Source organism: Globicephala melas, chromosome 4 (assembly GCF_963455315.2).
Source record: "Globicephala melas chromosome 4, mGloMel1.2, whole genome shotgun sequence".
In the NCBI taxonomy this organism is placed as follows: Eukaryota; Metazoa; Chordata; class Mammalia; order Artiodactyla; family Delphinidae; genus Globicephala; species Globicephala melas.
This window is the reverse complement of record NC_083317.1, coordinates 65,414,469-65,439,618: the sequence shown is the minus strand read 5'-3', so window position 1 is coordinate 65,439,618 and position 25,150 is coordinate 65,414,469. Positions and strand designations below refer to the sequence as shown.

Below are 25,150 nucleotides of genomic sequence, written 5' to 3'. Positions count from 1 at the left end.
TAATTACTGATTCAAAAATTTGTTAATAATAATATAGGCCTTTTCAGATTTTCTGTTTCTTCTTGTGTGAGTTCTGGCAAATTGCCTTTCAAGTAACTAGTCCTTTTCATCTAGAATATCCAATTTGTAGGCATAGAGTTATTCACAATATTCCTTAATTATCTTTTTAATGCCATGGGATCTGCAGTGATCCTTTTTCATTTCTGAAAAGGGGATTCTTTTTCATATCTGATATTAATAATTTGTGTCCTCTCTTTTTCCTTAGTTAGCCTCACTTGAGGCTTATCAGTTTTAGTGATCTTTTCAAGGAACTTTGTGGTTTCACTTATTTTCTCTATCAATTTCCTTGATCAATTCTGTTGATTTATGGGACTTCCCTGGTGGCACAGTGGTTGAGAATCCACCTCCCAATGCAGGGGATGTAGGTCCGATCCCTGGTCAGGGAACTAGATTCCACATGCATGCCGCAACTAAGAGTTCGCATGCCATAACTAAGGATCCTGCAAGAAGCAACTAAGGAGCACACATGCCGCAACTAAAGGAGCCCATGAGCCGCAACTAAGGAGCCCACAAGCTGCAACTAAGACCCGGCACAATCAAAATAAATAAATAAAAATTTTTAAGAAAGTACATGGCGCACACTCTCCATACACTTGAAAAAAAAATTCCATTGATTTATGCTCTAATTCTTATTACTGCTTTTCTTCTGCTTGCTTTGGATATAATTTGCTCTTCTTTTTCTAGTTTCTCAAGGTGGAAGCTTAGATGATTGATTTAGATCTTTCTTCTTTTGTAATACATGCATTCAATGCTATAAATTTCCCACTAAGCACTGCTTCCATTGCATTGCACAAATTTTTATAATTTATATTGTCATTTTCATTTAGTTTAAAATATTTTAAAATTTCCCATATCTTTTTTTATCCATATGTTATTTAGAAATATATTGTTTAATATCCATATATTTGGGGATTTTCAGTTCTCTCTCTGTTCTTAATTTCCAGTTTAATACCACTATGGTCTGAGAGCAGACATTGTATTATTTCTATGCTTTTACATTTATTAAAGTGTGTTTTATGGCCCAGAATGTGGCTATCTTGGTGAATGTTTCATGTGAACTTGAGAAGAATGTGTATTCTGCTGTTGCTGAATAAATAGTCTATAGATACCAATTATATACAACTGATTAATGGTATTGTTAAGTTCAACTAGGGCCTTACTGATTTTCTGTCTGCTAAATGTATCCATTTCCAACAGGAGGTGATAGTGGATTCATCTACTTCTTGTAATTCTATTACTTTTTGCCACATGTAGTTTCACACTGTCATCAGGCACATATACATTAAGGATTATTATGTCTTCTTGGAGAACTGACTTCTGTATCATTATGTAATGCCTCTCTTTATCCCTGATAATTTTCCTTGCTTTGAAGTCTGCTCTGTCTGAAATTATTATAGCTACTGTTGCTTTCTTTCAGTGTTACCATGCTATAGTTTTCTCTATCCATTTACTTTTGTTCTTTTTTTTTACATTTTTTAATTGAAGCGTAGTTGATGTGTAATATTATATGTTACAGGTGTACTATACAGTATTTCACAAATTTTAAAGGTTATACTCCATTTATAGTTATTATAAAATCTTGGCTATATTCCGTGTTGTACAATATATACTTGTAGCTTATTTTATACATAATGGTTTATACCTCTTAATCCCTTATTCCTATATTGCCCCTCCCCCTTTCCTTCTCCCCACTGGTAACCACTAGCTTGGTCTCTATATCTGTGAGTCTGTTTCTTTTTTCTTATGTTGACTAGTTTGTTGTACTTTTTAGATTCCACACATAAGTGATATAACACAGTATTTCTCTTTCTCTGTCTGACTAACTTCACTTAGGATAATACCCTCCAAGTCCATGCATGTTGTTGCAAGTGGTAATTTTCATTCTTTTTTATGGCTGAGTAGTATTCCATTGTGTGTGTGTGTGTGTGTGTGTGTGTGTGTGTGTGTGTGTGTATATATATATATATATACACCACATTTTCTTTATCCATTCATCTGTTGATGGATGCTTGAATTGCTTCCATATTTTGGCAATTGTAAGCAATGCTGCTATGAACATTGGGGTGCATGTATCTTTTCAAAATAGTGATTTTGTTTTTTCTGGATATATATCCAGGAATGGAATTGCTGGGTCATAAGGTGGTTCTATTTTTAGTTTTCTGAGAAACCTCCCTACTGTTTTCCACAGTGGCTGCACCAATGTACATTCCCACTAACAGCGTAGGAGGGTTCCCTTTTCTCCACCTTGCTAACGTTTGTTATTTGTGTTCTTTTTGATGATAGCCATTCTGACAGGTATGAGATAATATCTCATCATGGTTTTGATGTGCATTTTCCTGATGATTAGCAATGTTGAACATCTTTTCACGTTCATGTTGACCATCTGCATGTCCTCTTTGGAGAAATAGACATTCAGGTCTTTTGCACATTTTTAATTGGGTTGCTTGGGTTTTTTTGATGTTGAGTTGTATGGGCTGTTTATATATTTTGGATATTAACCCCTTATCAGTCATATCATTTGCAAACATTTTCTCCCATTCAGTAGGCTATCTTTTCATTTTGTTGATGGTCTTCCTTGCTGTGCAAAAGCTTTTAAGTTTAATTAGGTCCCATTTGTTTATTTTTGCTTTTATTTCCTTTGCTTTAGGAGACTGCTCCAAAAAAATACTGCTACAATTTATGTCAAAGAGTGTTCTTCCTATGTTTTCTTCTAGGAGTTTTATGGCTTCAGGTCTTATATTTAGGTCTATGAGTTTATTTTCGTATATGGTGTTGGAGAATGTTCTGATTTCATTCTTTTACATGTAGCTGTCCAGTATTCCCAGCAACACTTATTGAAGAGGCTGTCTTTTCTACATTGTATATTCTTGCCTCCTTTGTCATAGATTAACTGACCATAAACACATGAGTTTTTTTCTGGGCTCTCTATTCTGTTCTAATCTATCCATTTACTTTTAATCTATATGTGTCTTTATACTTAAAGTAGGTTTTTTATTGACAACATATAATTGGTTCTTGTTTTTTTGATCCACTTTAACAATATCTGCCTTTTAATTGTTCATTTAGACCCCTGATGGCCAAAGTGATTATTGATAGTTGGATTAATATCTACCATATCTATTTGTTGCACTTGTTCTTTGTTCCTATTTTATCTTCCACCCTTTTTCTGTCTTTTTGTAGTTTTAACCACATTTTATATGATTCCATTTTCACTTCTTTATTAACATATCAGTTATACTTCCCTTTATTTTTTACTTTTTTAGTGATTGTCCCAGAGTTTACAATATACATTTACAACTAATCCAAGTCCACTTTTAAATAACACTATATCACTTCTCAAGCAGTGTAAGTACCTTATAATAACAAAATAATCCTCATTCCTCCCTTTCATCTTTTATTATTGCTGTCATTCATTTCACTTATATATAAGCATACATGATATATTCATGAGCATACATAATCAAATACATTGTTGCTCTTATTATTAATTTTTTTTCCAAATAGGCTCCTTTAATAATTAGTCAAAGAGGAAAAACAAACTGCCCACCATTTGTCTTCCATTGTCTTCCTTTTTTTTTAATTGGAGTATAATTGCTTTACAATGTTGTGTTAGTTTCTGCTGTACAACAAAGTGAATCAGCTATGTGTATACATATATCCCCTCCCTCTTGGACCTCCCTCCTGGACCTCCCTCCCACCTCCCCCCATGCCGCCCATCTAGGTCATCACAGAGCACTGAGCTGAGCTCCCTGTACTTTACTGCAGGTTCCCACTAGCTATCTGTTTTACATATGGCAGTATATTTATGTCAAACCTAATCTCCCAATTCATCCTACCCTCCCCTTCCCCCCTGTGTCCACACATCCATTTTCTACATCTGTGTCTCTATTTCTGCCCTGGTGGTCTTATTATTTTGAATAAACTTAAAAAATAAAAGTTTTTATTTCACCTTCATTTATTCTGTCTTTGATGCCCTTGTTTTCTTTATGTAGATCCAAGTTTCTGACCTATATTATTTCCCTTCTCTCTAAAGAACTTCTAACATTTCTTGCAACAAATGGCAAGATTCCCTCAATTTTTGTTTGTCTGAGAAGGTCTTTATTTTGCTTTCATTTCTGAAGGATAATTTTGCAGGATACAGAATTCTAGGTTGATTTTTTTTCTCTCAACACTTTAAATTTTCACTTCTCTCTCTTCTTGCTTGCATGGTTTCTGAGAAGTCAGATGTAATTCTTATTTTTGCTCCTCTATAGGTGAGGTAATTTTGTACTCTGGCTTCTGTCAGAATTTATTCTTTATCTCTGATTTTCTTTAGTTTGAATATAATATGCCTTGGTGTAGCTTTTTTGACATTTATCCTGCTTGATGTTCTGAGCTTCCTGACTCTGTAGTTTGAGATCTGACATTAATTTGGAGAAATTTTCAGTCATTATTGTTTCAAATATTTCTTCTGTTTCTTTCTTCTCCTTTTGGTACTCCCATTATACGTATGCTATACCTTTGTATTTGTCCACAGGTTTTGGATATTTTGTTTTTTTCAGTCTTTGTTCTCTCTGCTTTTCAATTTTAGAAGTTTGTATGGATATCCTCTAGATCACAAATTCTTTCCTCAGCTATGTCCAGTCTATTAACAAGCCTATCAAAGGAATTCTTCATTTCTGTTTCAGTGTTTTTGATCTCTAGCATTTTATTTTTTTAGTTCTTTCTTAGAATTTCCATCTCTTTGCTTACATTGCCTATTTGATCTTGCTTGAAGTCTACTTCACTCATCAGAGCCCTTAGCATGTTCATCACAGTTGTTTTAAATTCCTTTTCTGATAATTCCAACATCCCTGTCATGTCTGGTTCTGATGCTTATGCTGTCTCTTCAAATTGTGGTTTTGCCTTTCAGTGTGCCTTGTAATTTTTTTTCTTACAGCTACACATGATGTACTGAGTAAGAAAAACTGTAAATAGGTCTTTAGTAATTTGGTGGTAAGGTGTGGGGGGAGGGGAAAGCATTCTATTTTCATATATTAGGTCTTTCTTTCAGTGAGCCTATGCATCTGGACTATGAGCTTCATAAGTGTTTTTCAGTTTTCCTTCCCCCTTAGGTGGGGCAGGATGGCAAAAGGGGACTGAAGCTGGGTATTTCCTTCCCCTCTCAGTTAGGCTCTGATAATACCCCAGCATGTTAGGCTCTGGTTCACTAGTTTCTCCTGACAGCTGGCCTTGTTAAGAACAGAGTGCTCTAGCATATTTCAAAGTGGTTCCTTTTTCCCTCCTCCTGCCAGAAGCATGGGGGGATTTTTCTCCAATATTTACTGTGAGAACCTGGTTGAGTTCCTGGAGGTAAATCACAAAATTGTGGGAGCCCCCATGACTGGGTCCTCCTGGAGTTTTTCATTCTCAGAGTTTTCCACACTGAATCTCCAGCAACTTGTCAATTATAGTTCAGGTTTTCCTACCTAGGAATGGTTCTCAGGGCAGTTTCTACTCATGAATCTCTGTTCTGGGTAGCTATTACTCCCTGTATTTGCCTGTTTTTAAAATCTTCAGTTAATAGCAACTTCCAAGCACCTTATATGTGGAACTGGAGACCACTATTGAACATTTTAAAAATATTACTTTTTATCCTCTTCACCAAGATGCTTACATAGAGTCCAAAGTAAAGGCTCCAACAGCTAGCCATGGAAAGGGTGTGGCTGGAGAAGGCCAGCTGTCCCCAGACAAGTCCATACTTGCTAACATAAGTCAGAATTATCCTCACCACTCAGAAACTCAACGCTGTCAGAATTCCAGAGTTGACTTCACAGACGGTTACTGATTCATTCTTTAAAACTTCTGAGAGAGAAAGAAACTTTCTAGAATGTCAACTGTCATGCTTTAACTCTCAAAGGAAATCTTTATCCCTTACGTCACAATTAGTTAGGAAGGAGTGGAGGGGCCCAGTGTTCATCACTGTAGACCTGAGAACTCCCCACAATCAACTGAACAATTTTTAGACCTAATGTGATTATGACCTCCAGAGCAGCAGATCCAGTGAGCCTGCTTTTAAAGAATTACCAAAGGTATCTATAGGGAGATACCTGTCTTATAGCTTCTCTTTTGCTCATACAAAGCATTTCATAGAAAACAAGCCTGCAGTTGTCCCCAGGTAAAGTGACAATACACAAAGTTGCTCTGTCTAGAAGGACAGCAGAGGATCTTTCCTCCATCCATGTAAGAGCCAAAGGTATCCATATACAGTCTTAAAAAATTAGAGGGGAACTGGGATCATAATTGGCACTTATGTCATAGAGTGTTCTGCCTATGTTCTCCTCTAAGAGTTTGATAGTTTCTTAGAGGAAAACATAGGCAGAACACTCTATGACATAAATCACAGTAAGATCCTTTCTGACCCACCTCCTAGAGAAATGGAAATAAAAACAAAAATAAACAAATGGGACCTAATGAAACTTCAAAGCTTTTGCACAGCAAAGGAAACCATAAACAAGACCAAAAGACAACCCTCAGAATGGGAGGAAATATTTGCAAATGAAGCAACTGACAAAGGATTAATCTCCCAGATTTACAAGCAGCTCATGCAGCTCAATAACAAAAAAACAAACAACCCAATCCAAAAATGGGCAGAAGACCTAAACAGACATTTCTCCAAAGAAGATATACAGACTGCCAACAAACACATGAAAGAATGCTCAACATCATTAATCATTAGAGAAATGTAAATCAAAACTACAATGAGATATCATCTCACACCAGTCAGAATGGCCATCATCAAAAAATCTAGAAACAATAAATGCTGGAGAGGGTGTGGAGAAAAGGGAACACTCTTACACTGCTGGTGGGAATGTGAATTGGTTCAGCCACTATGGAGAACAGTATGGAGGTTCCTTAAAAAACTACAAATAGAACTACCATATGACCCAGCAATCCCACTACTGGGCATATACCCTGAGAAAACCAAAATTCAAAAAGAGTCATGTACCAAAATGTTCATTGCAGCTCTATTTACAATAGCCCGGAGATGGACACAACCTAAGTGCCCATCATCGGATGAATGGATAAAGAAGATGTGGCACATATATACAATGGAATATTACTCAGCCATAAAAAGAAACGAAATTGAGCTATTTGTAATGAGGTAGACAGACCTAGAGTCTGTCATACAGAGTGAAGTAAGTCATAAAGAGAAAGACAAATACCGTATGCTAACACATATATATGGAATTTAAGAAAAAAAAATGTCATGAAGAACCTAGGGGTAAGACAGGAATAAAGACACAGACCTACTGGAGAACGGACTTGAGGATATGGGGAGGGGGAAGGGTGAGCTGTGACAAAGTGAGAGAGAGGCATGGACATATATACACTAACAAATGTAAGGTAGATAGCTAGTGGGAAGCAGCCGCATGGCACAGGGAAATCGGCTCGGTGTTTTGTGACCGCCTGGAGGGGTGGGATAGGGAGGGTGGGAGGGAGGGAGACGCAAGAGGGAAGAGATATGGGAACATATGTATATGTATAACTGATTCACTTTGTTATAAAGCAGAAACTAACACACCATTGTAAAGCAATTATACCCCAATAAAGATGTTAAAAAAATAATAATTGGCACTTATATTGAGGATTACAGACCTTTGATAACATATATCCTATTCATAAGATGCTATATCATTAAGAGTAACCATATCCTTTAAATGCATGTTTGAAAGTCAAGCCCTATCTAACTTTCTATTCAGAAATCTGAGACCTTAAAAAAGGTTTCTTTTCTGTTTCATTTCAAGAATACCTTGGATTTTTTTCTCCTATAGAAATTTTAAGTTATATTGACATGGGAAAGTGTATAGCAAAAATTAGATGAGCATATGTATGTATCTATTCAAAACAAAAGTTATAAGCAGGGCTTCCCTGGTGGCGCAGTGGTTGAGAGTCCGCCTGCCGATGCAGGGGACACGGGTTCGTGCCCCGGTCCGGGAAGATCCCACATGCCGCGTAGCGGCTGGGCCCGTGAGCCATGGCCGCTGAGCCTGCGCGTCTGGAGCCTGTGCTCCACAACGGGAGAGGCCACAACAGTGAGAGGCCCGCATACCGCAAAAAAAAAAAAAAAAAAAAAATTATAAGCAAAAAACAACTACCCTCAGGCTTCCCTGGTGGCGCAGTGGTTGAGAGTCCACCTGCCGATGCAGGGGACACGGGTTCGTGTCCCAGTCCGGGCAGATCCCACATGCCGCGGAGCGGCTGGGCCCGTGAGCCATGGCCACTGGGCCTGCGCGTCCGGAGCCTGTGCTCCGCAACGGGAGAGGCCACAACAGTGAGAGGCCTGCGTACCGAAAAAAAAAAAAAAAAAAACCTACCCTCAATATGTCTGATGCTCTTGGTTATTTTCTATTCTATTTTGTTTTTTAAAATGCTGCTCATGACCCACTAGAAGACCTTCTAATGGTTAGTGATCCGAAGTTTAAAAAATTGATTTAGTCAACTATCCTCTGGAAACAAATATGGAAGCAAATAATAAATAAAATAAACTGGAAAAAAAGTTTTAAAATAATGGTTACTTACCTGGTTGATGCAAAAACAACATTGAATGGCAACTGTTGATAAAATGGAAGGAAAGGCCTGGGGGAGAAAGGAAAACACAAATGTGTGGTACTTTTGCATTGTGTGCTCTCTGAGCTTTCTTCCATTGTTAATATTTGTCCCTTGAAATCAGTGAGTTTGAATACTTCATATATCAGTAATTCTCAAACTTTGGCATACACAAAAATCACTGGGGAGTGGGAAGATTCTTGTTTAAAATTCAAATTCTCAGGTCTAGCCCAGGAGATTCAGTAGATACAAGGTAGAGCCAGTGAATCTGTATTTTTAATAAACATCCCAGTGTGTTCTCTGAAGATGGGAAACAAGCCATACTCTGAGAAACTGCCCTATACTTGGGCTTCAGCTGGTCATTAGTCCCCAGCAACTTCTCAAGTTCCCTGAGATATTCTGAAATTCCCAATGATTTACTTTAAAAAGTTTCCCCCCAAAAGTCTAGGAATTGAGTATAGTATGTTAAGAATTTAACATTTCTCTGAAAAAATCAGCATAATGTGGACTGCAAGTTTACTTTTCTCAAATGAGCTTATGTAGATATAACATCAAGACTATTTTGCTAACTCAGATAGGACCTATAGGGAAATCCTCATCTTATTTTAATCTGATCTGAGTGTATGATTATCACATGAGTATTACTCACAAATGAAACAAAGTCAATCTTTTGACCATGTTGGTTTTGGCAACATTCACACAAAGAGAGCAAATTTCACCTATCTGCCCTCTTTTAACACTTTCCCCTGCACTATGGCTGTCATGGTGTCTTTGCTCTATCTCACTTCATTTGATAACTTCATTTTGTTCTCAAATATACATTCTCATTTGCAATTAGGACCTCTAATGCCAGGCAGACTTAGTTGGAACCCCAACTCTACCACTTGCTAATTTATGTGACCTTGAGCAATTTACTTCTCCTCTCTTGGTCTCAGCTTCCTTACTGGTAAAATGGGGATAATATATCTTATCCTATATTTCTGTTCTGAAAATTGATATTATGTGTAAAGCACTTATAAAGTGATGCCTGGCACACTGCATGCACTTAAAAATAAGAGCTGCTATCATTATTACAAAGTGGTCTCTAACAATACTAGGGCTCATATTCACAGTAACTATTTTCTACCTTTCAAAATATTTATAGCGATTCTTTCCAGTAACATCAGGATCTTCATAAACTTCTTTAGGCATCGGAAAAGAAGTGTCAGTTCTAAAACGAAGCAGGAAAACATTATTCAAGTCTAACATATAATTTCCAATTCATATTTATATGTCTATAAAGTAGAGGATACACAGGGTAGCTCAGACTGAGAGCAAAGTCTTCTATAACATGCATCTTACTGTTCTACATCTCAGACTAGAATAGTTACTTTCCCTGAGCCAGGAAACCAGGAGCCAACAAGTGGAACTGAAAGCTAATAAATGAGTAGACTTATGAAATCTCACATACGAAACTACTCACTTTTAGTTAATAGCACATGAGAATTACAAAATTTTAAAAAATGAAGTTTTATGTCTAGGCTGTAAGGGAGCATTTTAAAAGAAATTTACTAGGCATGAATTTGTAAATATTCCTTAAAAGAATAAGCAATTCAAGAGATCTGTCTCTGAAGGTGCCTTGGCTGCAAGTGTCCAAAAAGCGTATTTGGATACTAGCAGAAAAGTACACTTGCAATTTCTAAGATGAATCAAAGAAACAACAAACGCATTCACTTCTATTTTTGGTGGTAAGTTATCACTTAATATACATATGCACTCCAACCTTTGGAGAACATCTACTAACCAATAAACCTATAACCATTGCTCCTGAATCAGGCTTGTTTTGGTCAAAGGGCTTAAGAATGTGAATTTGAGCTCAACTGGTCTAGGTATAACATCACAACTGTACATTTTTTTTTAAGATTTTTTTTTTTTGATGTGGACCATTTTTAAAGTCTTTATTGAATTTGTTACAATATTGCTTCTGTTTTATGTTTTGGTTTTTTTAGCCACGAAGCATGTGGGATCTTAGTTCCCTGACCAGGGATTGAACCTGCACCCCCTGCATTGGAAGGCGAAGTCTTAACCACTGGACCACCAGGGAAGTCCCTGTATATTTTAAAATAATACAGAATGAATAAATAAAATTTTTAAGAAGAAAAATGCATTCATTAAAAACATGAGTAGCAGCTGAAGCTACCTGACACTTACACAGCAAGTTTCCGGAGGGCTTCTTTGTGTCTCTCCTCATGTCCCTTCCAGTCCCGACTGATGAATGATGGAACAGGATCTGCCTTGTTCCAATATACAGAATATCTTGGATAATGAAACAGGCTACTGAACATGGTTCTATACCTGGGAACCCTTCTCTAATGTTAGGACAGGAAGGCAGGGGGAAAAAGGACAAAATTATATCATCAGATTTTCTGAAGTATTTTACTACTGCAAACTTTTTAAAGGCACAAAACAGTGTATATGACATTTGCTATTGGTATATGCATAGACTATCTCTAGAAGGGTACTCAAGAAACTGATGCTAATGGATGATTATGTGAAGAGGGCTAAGGGTAGCACTTATTTTATACCATATAAGCTTTTGTACTATTTGAACTCTTTCAACACAGGCATATATTACTTTTCTCATTGAAATAACTTAGGTTATAATGGGTCCTTTATTCACTATTAGTTAGTTAATCCTCACACTGGGCCACAAGTATTAAGATACTTTGTCCCCTGGTAATCGTGGCAAAGTAATTTCTGCAGAATACAAAATCCAGTGGAGATTTGGTGATTAGTCAATCTGATCAGCGCAGTTAGCCAAACTAGATGGTTCAGGTCCATTAGGCTACCTTAGTGGATGAATAAGACCTACCAGTCTGCTTCGAATCAGGGTGGCCTGAATGTTTGCCTGGTTGTGTTCTTTCTCACTTGACACGATAAACAATGGATCTGTGAAATAAACAATAAGGTAGTGTAAGGAATAGAACATATCTACTCCTAGGCAGAGAATAATAGTAAAGAAATATAATTTCTTAATTGAAAAACAAATTAGAAAACTTAGATATTGCCTAGCTCTGCAGCAGCTCATAGCCTTATTACTCTACCACCAGTGAGGGTCTATGAGATGCATTTATTTTCTGTGTATTCCAAAGTCAGTTAATAGAATCAGAATGCAAAAAGAAGGCTGAACATGTTTTCAAGCACCATAGCCTAAATAGGCTCTCTTCTCTCCTATGAACAAACCACCTTCTGGGTCTGGATAGTCCTGGAAATACTGCAAGAAGAAAGACCATGTATATACACACAACACCCATTTCCGAGGGAAAGAAACAATAACTTTGGGCACTATCTCCTATATTCAGTTCACAGGAGAGATACAAACTCTTAACAGTGTATCACCCATAACTGGTAAACAGGCTAAGAAAATGTCATTCTCTAATCAGAGATAAAGAAGATCAGCTATTTTTAGAATTCACCTCTTAAGATGGGACTAAGTTATTTCTCCCAGTTCAAAAAAGATTGCCCTGCTGCTATAAGTATGGGTTTGTTAGATATATCTCTAAAGTGACAAAGAATATTCATGACTGATTATACTACCCCTTAAAATCAAACAATTTGACATTAAGTTCACAAGCAATCTTCAGATACAGACTTGATTTATCAAGTAGACATCTCTTGAGAAACAAATACCCTGACCAACTAGTCTAGACATCTTGGTAACATATATTTCTCCACAGAAATTATTAAATTGGTATTGTGATTTAGAAATAAATCTCTTTTGAATTTAGATGATGTAAGTCAATTTCCAGAACCTAATGACTCCTCAGTTACCCAGCTGCAGACGAACAGCACAACTGCAACCACTGACGCAGTGATTTCTTTTAAATCATTTAAAATAAGAGTACGTAGAAATTTCACTTTGTCCTATACTATTTCCAGTGTATCAGAGATGTTGAAGCTATAGTCATTCTTCTGTTTAAACAGGTGCATTCATTCTGTCTTCAAATTCAGTAGCCTATAATTTGAGGCCATAAAATGTGGTCTCTTCATTCCTAATCAGCCCAGTTTCCATCACTTCTCAACTCGATATCACTGGGTCAGTGGTTGCAATTGTGCTGGTCACCTGAAATTAATTTAACCCACATTTCTCCTAAGTCTGAATAATAAATAATAAACCATTCTCCTCTTATTTCCATAAGGAGTGTGAAGACATGATATCTACAGGAACATTTTTACATCTATAAAAGATAATGACACAGTACTCTATGATTTGTGACTACACATTCTACAACATAGCCTAAAACGGTGCTCAAATGGCAGTGGAGAGGCCTCTGAGATGCCCAAGTAACAGCAGTCACCAGGTCATTACTTGCTTACTCCTAGACAGTTATTAAGTGCTTTATGTGCAATATTCCGTTTAATCCTCAAAAAACCCAATGAGGTCGGCACTAGGCCTCCATTTTATAGAAAAGGAAACCAAGGCTTCAAGAAGTCAGCAACTGAGGGGATCAAAATGGTGGAGTAGGAGGACATGGAGCTCATCTCCCCCCATAAACACATCAATAATATATCTACATGTGGGACAGTTCTCAATGAAAACTAACTGGAAACTGGCAGAAGAACTGCTATACAACCAAAGCTGCAATAAAGATCTCCATGTAACTGGGTATGATGGGAAAAAAAGGTACCAGATCAGGACCTGCATCCCTGGGAGGGATCTGAAAGGAAGAAAAGGTCCACATGGTTGGACCTTCACTCTGGGGAGTGAGTAGATCAAGCCACAGTTTGGGCATCCAATTCCTGGGATTCCTGCACAGAGGAGTAAAGCCCCCTTGCCTGCTGGGAAATTCACTGAGACAGACAGAAAGACTGAAGAAGTCTAGACTCTACTTGATAGGACTGCACGTGTGCTGGCTTGCTAACAATCAGGGATGAGACAGCCTTGCACTGGTGGCTGCAACCTCACTGCACTTCCCAATCCAAATGGGCGGATGCCCTAGCCCCACTCAGTCCACATCACAGCTTGGCATGAGATCTGGGCAGAGACCTGGCCTAGCTATGCAGTGACAGACCAGAGGGCCTGGGAGGTTATCGGGGTTGGGGGGCCCTGCAGAGCCCATTATAAGTGCACGCACAGGGGCAGTGGGTCTAGCTGGGCAGAAATTGTCAGCCTGTGTACCTGGTGGCACCACAAGAGTGTGAAGGGGCTAAGTACTGAATCTCGGGCAGACAGGCCCCGGGCAGGGGTATGCAGCAGTTCATTTCCCAGCAAGAGAGCCCAGGCTCTGCCCATTCCACACCACAGCTTAGCACTACATCTGGGGAATAACGGTCCTGGGAAAAGACTGCCACAGAGGCAGCCCAGATCTCAGGCGGCAAAGCAGCCAGCTCAACTCCTGCAACCACAACCTGACCGCCAGCCCCAGCCTAGCAAATGCCCCAGCCCCACCCACTCCACACCACAGCCCTGCACTAGATCTGGGATGAACACCAGAGAAAGGGACGTGAACTTAGACTGCTTCTGAGTGGCACCACGGATGCCCACACAACTGGTGTACAGATCTTCTGTGACCACACGGGCCTCATTTGCTTCAGGATTTACCTCCCTTGGCACAGGGTGCACACTCAAGGGCTACGGAGCTTGATCGAACCCAATCCTCAGGCCATCTATTCCAACAACTGGGGAGCAGGCCCCACCCCCAAAAGTACGGTGACAGCCACGGAGCAGAGAGGAAGCCCTGCCTCACATCCAGCACAGGCTCTAGATATGACAACACCAAGCACACCCCCTATCAAGGGGGTAACGACCAGCACACCCTGAGGAAAAATGTGGCTGGCATCCATACCAAAACCAGCCCTTGCACCAAAAATACTGGAGACATACCGTCTTTGCAGGGTCAATCCCACATAAAAACACCCCTTCAAGACCACAGTAGATAGCTGTTTCTCCTAAATTCATAGACAGAGAAAGTTAAGTAAAATTAAAAAGCATAGGAACTATTTCCAATCAACAGAACAAGAGAAATCCCCTGAAAGAACAAATAATGAAACAGACCTCACCAGTCTACTAGACCTTGAGTTCAAAAAGAAGGTAATAAAAATGCTAAAGGAATTAGGAAAGATTATCAATAGAAATGCAGATTGCTGTAACAAGGAACTAGAAACTATAAAGATGAACCAATCAAAATTAGACAATTCAATTGCTGAGATAAAAACCAATCTAGAAGCAACGAATAGCAGACTAAATGACACAGAAGAATGAGTAAGTGATCTGGAAGATAGAATAATGGAAATTATTCAATCAGAACAGCAGACAGAAAGACAAATGAAAAAAATAAAGGCAACATACGAGATCTATGGGATAATATGAAGTATGCCAACCTACACATAATAGGGGTTCTAGAAGGAGAAGAGAGAGAGAGAGAAGGGAATCAAGAATGTATTTGAAGAAATTATGGCTGAAAAGTTCCCAAACATAAATAAGGAAATAGATATCCAGGTACAGGAAGCAAAGAGGGTCCCAAACAAGATGAACACAAACAGACCCACACCAAGACATATCATAATTAAAACAGCAAAAGTTAAAGATAAACAGAGAATTCTAAAGGCAGCAAAAAAACAAAGAGTTAGTTACAAGGAAAACCTCATAAGGCTATCAGCTGATTTCTCTACAGAAACTTTGCAGGCCAGAAGGGAGGGCCATGGTATATTCAAAGTCCTGAAAGGGAAAAAACTGCAACCCAGGATACTCTACCCAGCAAGATTATCATTTAGAATAGAAGGAGAGGTTTAAAAATATCTCAGGGGCTCAACCACTCTCAGTGGTTGAGAGTCCACGTGCCAATGCAGGGGACACGGGTTTGAGCCCTGGTCCAGGAAGACCCCACATGCCATGGGGCAACTAAGCCCATACGCCACAACTACTGAGCCTGCGCTCTACAGCCCGCAAGCCACAACTACCGAGCCCACATGCCATAACTACTGAAGCCTGTGAGCCTAGAGCCTGTGCTCCACAACAAGAGAAGTCACCACAGTGAGAAACCCAAGCACTGCAATGAAGAGTAGCCCCCACTCGCCTCAACTAGAGAAAGCCTGCACGCAGCAATGAAAATAAAAATAAATAAATAAAAAGAATAAAATAAATAAATTAAAAAACAAAAGATAACTAGCAAACTGATTCCAACAATACATTAAAAGGATCATACACCATGATCAAGTAGGATTTATCCCAGAGATGCCAGGATTTTTCAATATCCACAAATCAATCAGCGTGATACACCTTTAACAAACTGAAGAATAAAAACCATATGAACATCTCAATAGGTACAGAAAAAGCTTTTGATAAAATTCAACATCCATTTATGATAAAAACTCTTCAGGAAGTGGACACAGAGGGAACCAACCTCAACATAATAAAGGCCATATATGACAAACCCACAGCTAATATCATACTCAGTGATGAAAAGCAGAAAGTATTTCCTCTAAGATCAGGAAGAAGACAAGGATGCCCACTGTCACCACTTTTATTGAACAGAGTTTTGGAAGTCCTAGACACAGTAATCAGAGAAGAAAAATAAATAAAAGGAATCCAACTTAAAAAGAATAAGTAAAACTGTCATTGTTTGCACATGACATGATGCTATACATAGAAAATCCTAAAGACGCTATCAGAAAACTACTAGAGCTCATCAGTGAATTTGGTAAAGTTGCTAGATACAAAATTAATGTACAGAAAACTGTTGCATTTCTATACACTAACAAAGCAATATCAGAAAGAGAAATTAAGGAAACAATCCTGTTTACATTATATCAAAAAGAATAAAACACCTAGAAATAAACCTACCTAAGGAGGCAAAAGACCTCTACTCTGAAAACTATAAGACACTGATGAAAGAAACTGAAGATGACACAAACAGATGGAAAGAATGAAACAGATGGAAACAGATGGAAAAACCATGTTCTTGAATTGGAAGAATCCATATTGTTAAAATGACCATACTACCCAAGGCAATCTACAGATTCAATGCAATCCCTATCAAATTACCAATGGCATTTTCACAGAACTAGAAAAAAATTTTTTTTAATTTGGATGGAAACACAAAAGACCCTGAATAGCCAAAACAATCTTGAGAAAGAAGAACAGAGCTGGAGGAATCACATTCTCTGACTTCACACTATACTACAAAGCTACAATAATCAAAACAGTATGGTACTGGCACAAAAACAGACATACAGATCAATGGAACAGAATAGAGAGCCCAGAAATAAACCCATACACCTACAGGCAATTAATCTACGACAAAGGAGGCAAGAATATACAATGGAGAAGAGACAATCTCTTCAATAAGTAGTGCTGGGAAAACTGGACAGCTACATGTAAAAGAATGAAATTAGAACATTCTCTAACACCATATACAAAAATAAACTCAAGATGGATTAAAGACCTAAGTGTAAGACCAGATACTATAAAACTCCTAGAGGAAAACATAGGCAGAAGACTCTGACATAAATCATAGCAATAATTTTTTTGGATCCATCTCCTAGAGTAATGGAAACAAAACCAAAAATAAACAAATGGGACCTAATTAAACTTAAAAGCTTTTGCATAGCAAAGGAAACCATAAACAAAACAAAAAGACAACCTACAAAGTGGGAAAAAATATTTGCAAATGATGCTACCAACAAGGGATTAATTTCCAAAATACACCAACAGCTCATACACTTTAATACCAAAAAAAACAAACAGCCCAATAAAAAGTGACCAGAATACCTAAATAGATATTTCTCCAAGAAGGCATATAGATGCCTAACAGGCACATGAAAAGATGTTCAATATCGCTAATTATTAGAGAAATACAAATCAAAACTACAATGAGGTATCACCTCACATCAGAATGGCCATCATTAACAAGTCTACAAATAATAAATACTGGAGAGAGTGTGGAGAAAAAGGAACCCTCCTACACTGTTGGTGGGAATGTAAATTGGTGCAGCCACTATGGAGAACAGCATGGAGGTTCTTTAAAAACCTAAAAATAGAGTTACCGTATGATCCTTAAATCCCACTCCTGGGCATTTATCTGGAGAAAACTCTAATTTGAAGATACATGCACCCCAAAGTTCATAGCAGCACTATTTACAATAGCCAAGACTTGGAAGCAACCTAAATGAACATCAACAGATGAACGGATAAAGAAGATGTTGTGTGTGTATGTATGTATGTGTATATATATATATATATATACCCCACATATATATATGTATATACAATGGACTATTACTCAGCCATAAAAAAGAATGAAATAATGACATTTGCAGCAACATGGACAGGGTTTCCCTGGTGGCGCAGTGGTTGAGAGTCCTCCTGCCAATGCAAGGGACACGGGTTTGTGCCCTGGTCTGGGAAGATCCCACATGCTGCGGAGCGGCTGGGCCTGTGAGCCATGGCCGCTGAGCCTGCGCGTCCGGAGCCTGTGCTCCGCAACGGGAGAGGCCACGACAGTGAGAGGCCCGTGTACTGCAAAAAAAAAAAAAAAAAAAAGATACAAATGAACTTATTTACAAAACAGAAACAGACTCACAGACATAGAAAACAAACTTATTGGTTACCAAAGGGGGTAATGAGGGGGGAGAGATAAATTAGGAGTTTGGGATTAACATATACGCACTACTATATGTAAAACAGATAAACAAAAAAGACCTACTGTATTGCACAGGAAACTATATCCAATAATAACCTATAAAAGAAAAGAATCTGAAAAAGTATATACGTGTGTGTATATATATATATATGTATCTGAATCACTTTGTTGTACATCTGAAACTAACACAACATTGTAAATTAATTCTACTTAAATTTTTTAAATGGTTAAAATTTTTAATTAAAAAAATTTTTTTAAGAAAAGATGAAAAGAATATTTTACTAAATACGAGAAGAAAGAGCTAAAAAGAATTGAAAGTTTTCCCTCTGGGAGGTAATAATCAAAAGGGCAGGAGAGTGTGGGGAAGATAAGTGCTGTTTTGTTTGGTTCTGGTTTTGGTATGTTTGGATCAGCCACTTCATTTACATGATTTCATAAACTTATAATTTGCAGATGTCTGGAGCTCTTGCCAACTTGTTTCCTACCAACTAACCAGAGCAACAATTTCTGTTTTGGCTCAACCAAGTTGCAGTCCAAGCAGCAGGCACAGCCCAGTGTCTCTTTACCTCATGTCTGCACCAAGTGTCCCTCACCTTCCCCTTAGTTTTTCTCTGTGACCTGGAGACGTGAAAATCCATGGGAAATTCATATCACCTTCACATGTCTCTTACTGAGGATACATAAAGCAAAGTTTTAACCAAAGAGAAACAGAAGCCAGCAGGTAAATTCTCCTTCCACTCCAGGGCTGGATTATCGATAGGCAAAGTAACACATACTGCTTCTCAGAAAAATGGTTTTACTTTTACTTGATACAAACTTTGTGGTAATCACCTTGGTAACACATGGTTTTATTTTCTCTGACATTCCCTTCTCAGACACATTTCCCTATCTCTGGTTTCTTTTGGATTGTACTTCTTAATAAAGCAGTATCCTATGAACGTTTACCTCAAGGTCTGCTTTTGGAAAAGCCCACAGGAAAACAGCTAACATCGGGGGAAAAAAAAATAGAAAAAGAAGAACAAACAAAACCCAAAGTCAGAGGAAGGAAGGAAATAATAAAGATCAGCGAGGAAATAAGATAGAGATAAAATAATCATAGAAAAGATCAATAAAACCAAGTGCTGTTTTTTTGGTTTTGTTTTTTAAAGAGGAACAAAATTGACAAACCTCTAGCCAGGCTCACCAAGAAGAAAAGAGAGAGGACCCAAATAAATAAAATAAGAAATGAAAGAGGCGAAATAACAACTGACACCACATAAATACAAAAACTCATAAGACAATACTGTGAACAGTTATATGCCAACAAATTGGACAACCTAGAAGAAATGAACAAGTTTCTAGCAACATACAGCCTGCCAAAACTGAGCCAAGAAGAAACAGATAATTCGAACAGACCAATCATTGAGGTGAAATAGAATCTGTAATTAGAAAAAAAAAAAAACTCCCTCCACATTGTAAATTAACTCTATTTAAAAAACAAAACGAAACAAAACTCCCTCCAAAGAAAAGTCCAGGTCAGCATGACTTCACTCGGGAATTTACCAAACTTACAAAGAAGAATTTATACCTATCCTGCTCAAACTATTCCAAAAAATTAAGAGGAGGGAACACTCCCAAAGTCATTCTGTGAAGCTACCATCACCCTGATAGCAAAACCAGACAAAGCCACTACCAAAAAAGAAAATTACAGGCCAATATCTTTGATGAATATAGATACAAAAATCCTCAACAAAATATTAGCAAACCAAATCCAACAATACATAAAAAGGATCGTACACCACGATCAAGTTGGATTCATTCCAGGGTAGCAAGGATGGTTCAACATACACAAATCAACCAATGTGATACACCACATTAACAGAAGGAAAGACAAAAACCAAATGACCATCTCAATACACACAGAAAAAGCATTTGACCAAATTCAACATCCATTCATGATAAAAACTCTCACCAAAGTGGGTATAGAGGGAACATAACTGAACATAATAAACCACAAACCCACAGCCAACATAAAAGTCAATGGTGTAAAGCTGAAAGCCTTCTAGCTAAATTCAGGAACAAGAAAAGGATGTCCACTCTCACCACCTCTATTCAACATAGTATTGGAAGCCCTAGCCATAGCAATGAGACAAGGAAAAGAAATAAAAAAGTATCCAAATTGGAAGGGAAGAAGTAAAACTGTCACTATTTGCAGATGGCATGCGACTCTATATAGAAGACACTAAAGTATCCATACAAAAACTATTAGAACTAATAAATGAATTCAGCAAGGTAGCAGGATACAAGATTAATATACAGAAATTTGTTGCATTTTTTATACTAACAATTAAATATCAGAAAGTTTAAAAAAAATCCCATTTAAAATTGCATCAATAAAAAAATATCTAGGAATAAACCTAACCAAGAAGTAAAAGACCTGTATGCTGGAAACTATAAAACATTGATAAAGGAAACTGAAGATGATTCAAAGAAATGGAAAGATATCCCATGCTCTTGGAGTCGAACAATCAGTATTGTTAAAATGGCCATACTACCCAAAGCAATCTACAGATTTAATATAATCCCTATCAAAATACCCATAACATTTTCCACACAACTAGAACAAATAATCCTAAAATTTATATGGAAGCACAAAAGACCCAGAATTGTCAAAGCAATCCTGAGGAAAAAGAACAAAACTGGAGACATAACCCTTCCAGATCTCAAACTATTCTACAAAGCTATAGTAATCAAAACAGCATGGTATTGGCACAAAAACAGACATATAGATCAACAGAACAGAGAGCCCAGCAATAAACCCATGTACCTATGGTCAATTAATCTATAACAAAGGAGGCAAGAATATACAACGGAGGAAAGACAGTCTCTTCAACAAGTGGTACTGGGAAAGCTGGACAGCTAGCTACATGTAAATTAATGCAATTAGAACACTCCCTCAAACCATTTACAAAAATAAACTCAAAATGATTTAAAGACCTAAATATAGGACATGAAACCATAAAATTCCTAGAAGAGAACATAGGAAAAACATCCTCTGACATAAATTGTAGCAATATTTTCTTAGATCAGTCTCCCAAGGCAAAAGAAATAAAAGCAAAAATAAACAAATGGCACTAATCCAACTTAAAAGATTTTGCACAGTAAAGCAAACCATCAACAAACTGAAAAAACCTACGGAATGGGAGAAAATATTTGCAAACAATGTGACCAACAAAGGGTTAATAACCAAAATATACAAACAGCTCACACAACTCAATATCAAAAACACACAGGGACTTCCCTGGTGGTGCAGTGGTTAAGAATCCACCTGCCAATGCAGGGGACACGGGTTTGATCCCTGGTCCAGGGAAGATCCCACATGCCGCGGAGCAACTAAGCCCGTGTGCCACAACTACTGAGCCTGCACTCTAGAGCCCACGAGCCACAACTACAAAGCCCATGTGCCACAGCCACTGAAGCCCACATGCCCTAAAGCCTGCGTGCCACAACTACTGAGCCCACGTGCTGCAACTACTGAAGTCCGCACACTCTAGGGCCCATGTGCCACAACCTCTGAGCCCACATTCTGCAACTACTGAAGCCCGCATGCAAAGAGCCCATGTTCCGCAACAAGAGAAGCCAACGCAACGAGAAGCCTGTGCACCGCAACAAAGAGTAGCCCCTGCTCGCTGCAAAGAGAGAAAGCCCGCACGCAGCAACAAAGACCCAACGTGGCAATAAATAAATAGATAGATAGATAAATACCCAATCAAAAAATGGGCAGAAGACCTAAATAGACATTTTCCAAAGAAGACATACAGATGGCCAAGAAGCATATGAGAAATTGCTCAACATGACTAATTATTAAAGAAATGCAAATCAAAACCACCATGAGGTATCACCACACAGTGGTCAAAATGGCTATCATGAAAAAGTCTATAAATAATAAATTCCTAAGAGGGTGTGGAAAAGAGGGAACCCTCCTACACTGTTGGTGGGAATGTATAAATTGGTGCAGCCACTATGGAAAACAGTATGGAGGTTCCTTAAAAAAAACTAGAGCTAACATATGATCCACTAATCCCACTCCTGGGTATATATCTGTAAAAAAATGAAAACTCTAATTTGAAAAGATACCTGTACCCCAATGTTCATAGCAGCAGTATTTACAATAGCCAAAATATGGAAGCAACCCAGTGCCCATTAGCAGATGATTGGCTTAAGAAGATGTGATAGATATATATATATGTATATATATATACACACACACACATATATATATATATATACACACACACACACAATGGACTATTACTCATCCATAGAAAAAGAATGAAATATTGCCATTTGCAGCAACATGTATGAACCTAGAGAATATTATACTTGGCAAAGTAAGTCAGACAAAGACAAATATTATACAATATCACTTATGTGGGGAATCTGAAAAATAATACAAATGAATCTACATACAAAACAGACTCACAGACATAGAGAATAAACTTATGGTTACCAAAGGGGAAAGGGAGGTGGGAGGGATAAATTAGGAGTATGGGATTAACAGATACAAACTACTACACATAAAATAGAAAAGCAACAAGGATTTACTGTAAATTAAATATAATAACCCACAATGGAAAATAATCTGAACTATATATATAAATAACTGAATTACTTTGCTGTATACCTGAAACTAACACAGTATTGTAAATCAACCATACTTCAAAAAAATTTATTAAAAAATAAAGAAGTTGGCAACTTATTGATTGGCAGTTGATTCGAACACCAATCCTTTCAGCTCCCAGGCCTAATGTTATCAAAAGCCCATGAATTTAATGGGGGAAATTTTTCCATGGAAATCATGAAAGAGCCCCTCAGCCAATTTACCCATATTGTAAAAATAATTCTAAGAAGCACAGGAAGTTGGCACAACCAAGTAATGGTGACGATGAGGAAGTGTTTCAAACCCCAAAATATGATGATTACTTTTTGGGAAAACTATAATAAATTGCAGATTCTGGGGGGAAAAAAAGGAGGAAAGAGCTCTTGATAAACCCAGGAAGTATTATAAAATATTTTTGGAAGCTGGGAAAAATATATCATATTTAAAAGACTTTAATTAGCAGGGCATTAGTGTAGCTACTAATCCATCAACAAATGTAGATTCAGGGAAGTGACAAAGTATTGTGGGCACTTCGAGTGAGGCACCTGAGAGATACAAAGGATTAAAGTCAAGTTAAATGCAAAATGGTATATAAATGAGGTAAGATTTATAAAAGAATGGTGTTAACTGTAAAGTACTATACAAAGGTAAGCAATCATTACACATTCCCAACACCAAGAAATGGCTACCCTAAAGATTCTCATCCAAAGGAGACCCTGGGATTCCCAGAGGAGATACCACGTGGTTAAAAGTAGGGTGACAGGGCAAAACTGGAAAAAATCATGCTTTACTGATTATAATTATTGTAGTAGTAAATTCAATTCAATAATTCAAATAATTCATAATAAATTACATAGCACCTAACATATGTACCAGCACTGGAAAAAGTGCTGAGAAGGCTACAAAAATGTATAGAACAAGAACTTAAAGAACTCAGGGAACTTATGGTCCAGTAGAAGAGACAGAACATAAATGAACAATCAGGTCATTAAAATAAACTGGGGCTTTTACTGGCCCAAAGGCCCTAGTGGACCTAGTTTATAAGCAACACTTTGATGGATAAGAATAAGCTTAAATAAAAAGAGAAACCTGGGGCTTCCCTGGTGGCGCAGTGGTTGGGGGTCCGCCTGCCGATGCAGGGGACACGGGTTCGTGCCCCGGTCCGGGGGTATCCCGCATGCCGCGGAGCGGCTGGGCCCGTGAGCCGTGGCCGCTGAGCCTGCGCGTCCAGAGCCTGTGCTCCGCAACGGGAGAGGCCACAACAGTGGGAGGCCCGCGTACCGCAAAAACAAAAGAGAAACCTGAAAACAAAGATGAGATAAACTGGCCCTTCTTTACCTAGAATGCCAAATTTGGAGTTGCCCAGGGAATGGGAGCAGGAAGGTCATTCTCTTTGGGCATTTTACGCAGTTTGCATGCGGGAGTGTTGAGTGAATCTCCAAGTCAGAACGCCAGGAACAGGATTCAGGACGATTGCTTAAGGCTGTGCAAATTATCAGAACAAGAGGGTGGAGAAGAGTCAGGTGTTCCCGCTCAGTGCTCTAAGATGCAGAGCGCACCTGTGGTCTCCGAGACACCTCCCCCACCCCCGCGAAAGCGCCACCACCTCGGGGGCTTGGAGCTGCCCCCACCCAACAGAAGAGGACCGCGGGCAAAGGATCCGTCCTGAGGCTCGTCTTTTGTCCGCCGCGCCCCCGGCCAGGTCCCACCGTCTCAAAGCCCACCTGGCCCAGGAGTCGGCAACTCAGGAGGGAGGTCTGGAGCCGCCCTTACCGTATAGGAAATCATATGTTCGATTGGCAGAGACTTTGCCCCAGGGCCCCGACCTCCCTCTGCACCGGGTTTGAGACACCGGCGGCTTGGCCTGGGGCTCTTCGATGGTCACTACGTGACTCATGGTGCCGGCTCTTCCCTGCGGCCAGCCAGGACCGACTAGGGAGACCGAGATGCGGTGTGCAAGGTAGCTATGGTAACCCCCGCGAGGAGCGAGGGCTGAGCGAGGACACACAGCTAATCCAGAAGAGAGGGGCGGGACTCGCGTGTGAGAGGAGGAGCCGAGTGACGACAAGGAAGGGGCGGGGCGAGGAGCAGGAGCGGAAGGTGCGGAAAGTGCGCAGAGGAGAGGAGCGTGAGGGGTGGAGGAAGAAGGGGGAAGAAAGGAGGAAAGAAGGGCAGGCCTGGGGAGGGGAGGAGGGAAGGGAGAGGGACGGCCTCGCTTTCCACTTCACTCCGGTGACCAAGCCACGAGCATTTAGCCGCCCAC

General features: G+C 38.8%; 1 protein-coding gene across 5 annotated transcripts in view; it reads right to left on the bottom strand.

The window, feature by feature from the left end:
• CFAP91 (cilia and flagella associated protein 91) overlaps positions 1-24,887 on the bottom strand; it is a 152,555-nt gene extending 127,668 nt beyond the window's left edge. For all 5 annotated transcript variants that reach the window (XR_009563710.2, XM_060298121.2, XM_030857484.3 and 2 more), the window contains exons 1-5: positions 24,661-24,887; positions 11,480-11,556; positions 10,819-10,976; positions 9,755-9,838; positions 8,602-8,658 (exon numbers count right to left, since the gene is read on the bottom strand). Coding sequence is in view for 4 of the 5 variants with exons in the window: in XM_060298121.2 (XP_060154104.1) it covers positions 8,602-8,658; positions 9,755-9,838; positions 10,819-10,976; positions 11,480-11,556; positions 24,661-24,784 (500 nt within the window). In the remaining variant the exon portion in view is untranslated. The remainder of the gene's footprint in view (positions 1-8,601; positions 8,659-9,754; positions 9,839-10,818; positions 10,977-11,479; positions 11,557-24,660) is intronic.
• Between the last annotated feature and the right edge of the window lie 263 nt (positions 24,888-25,150).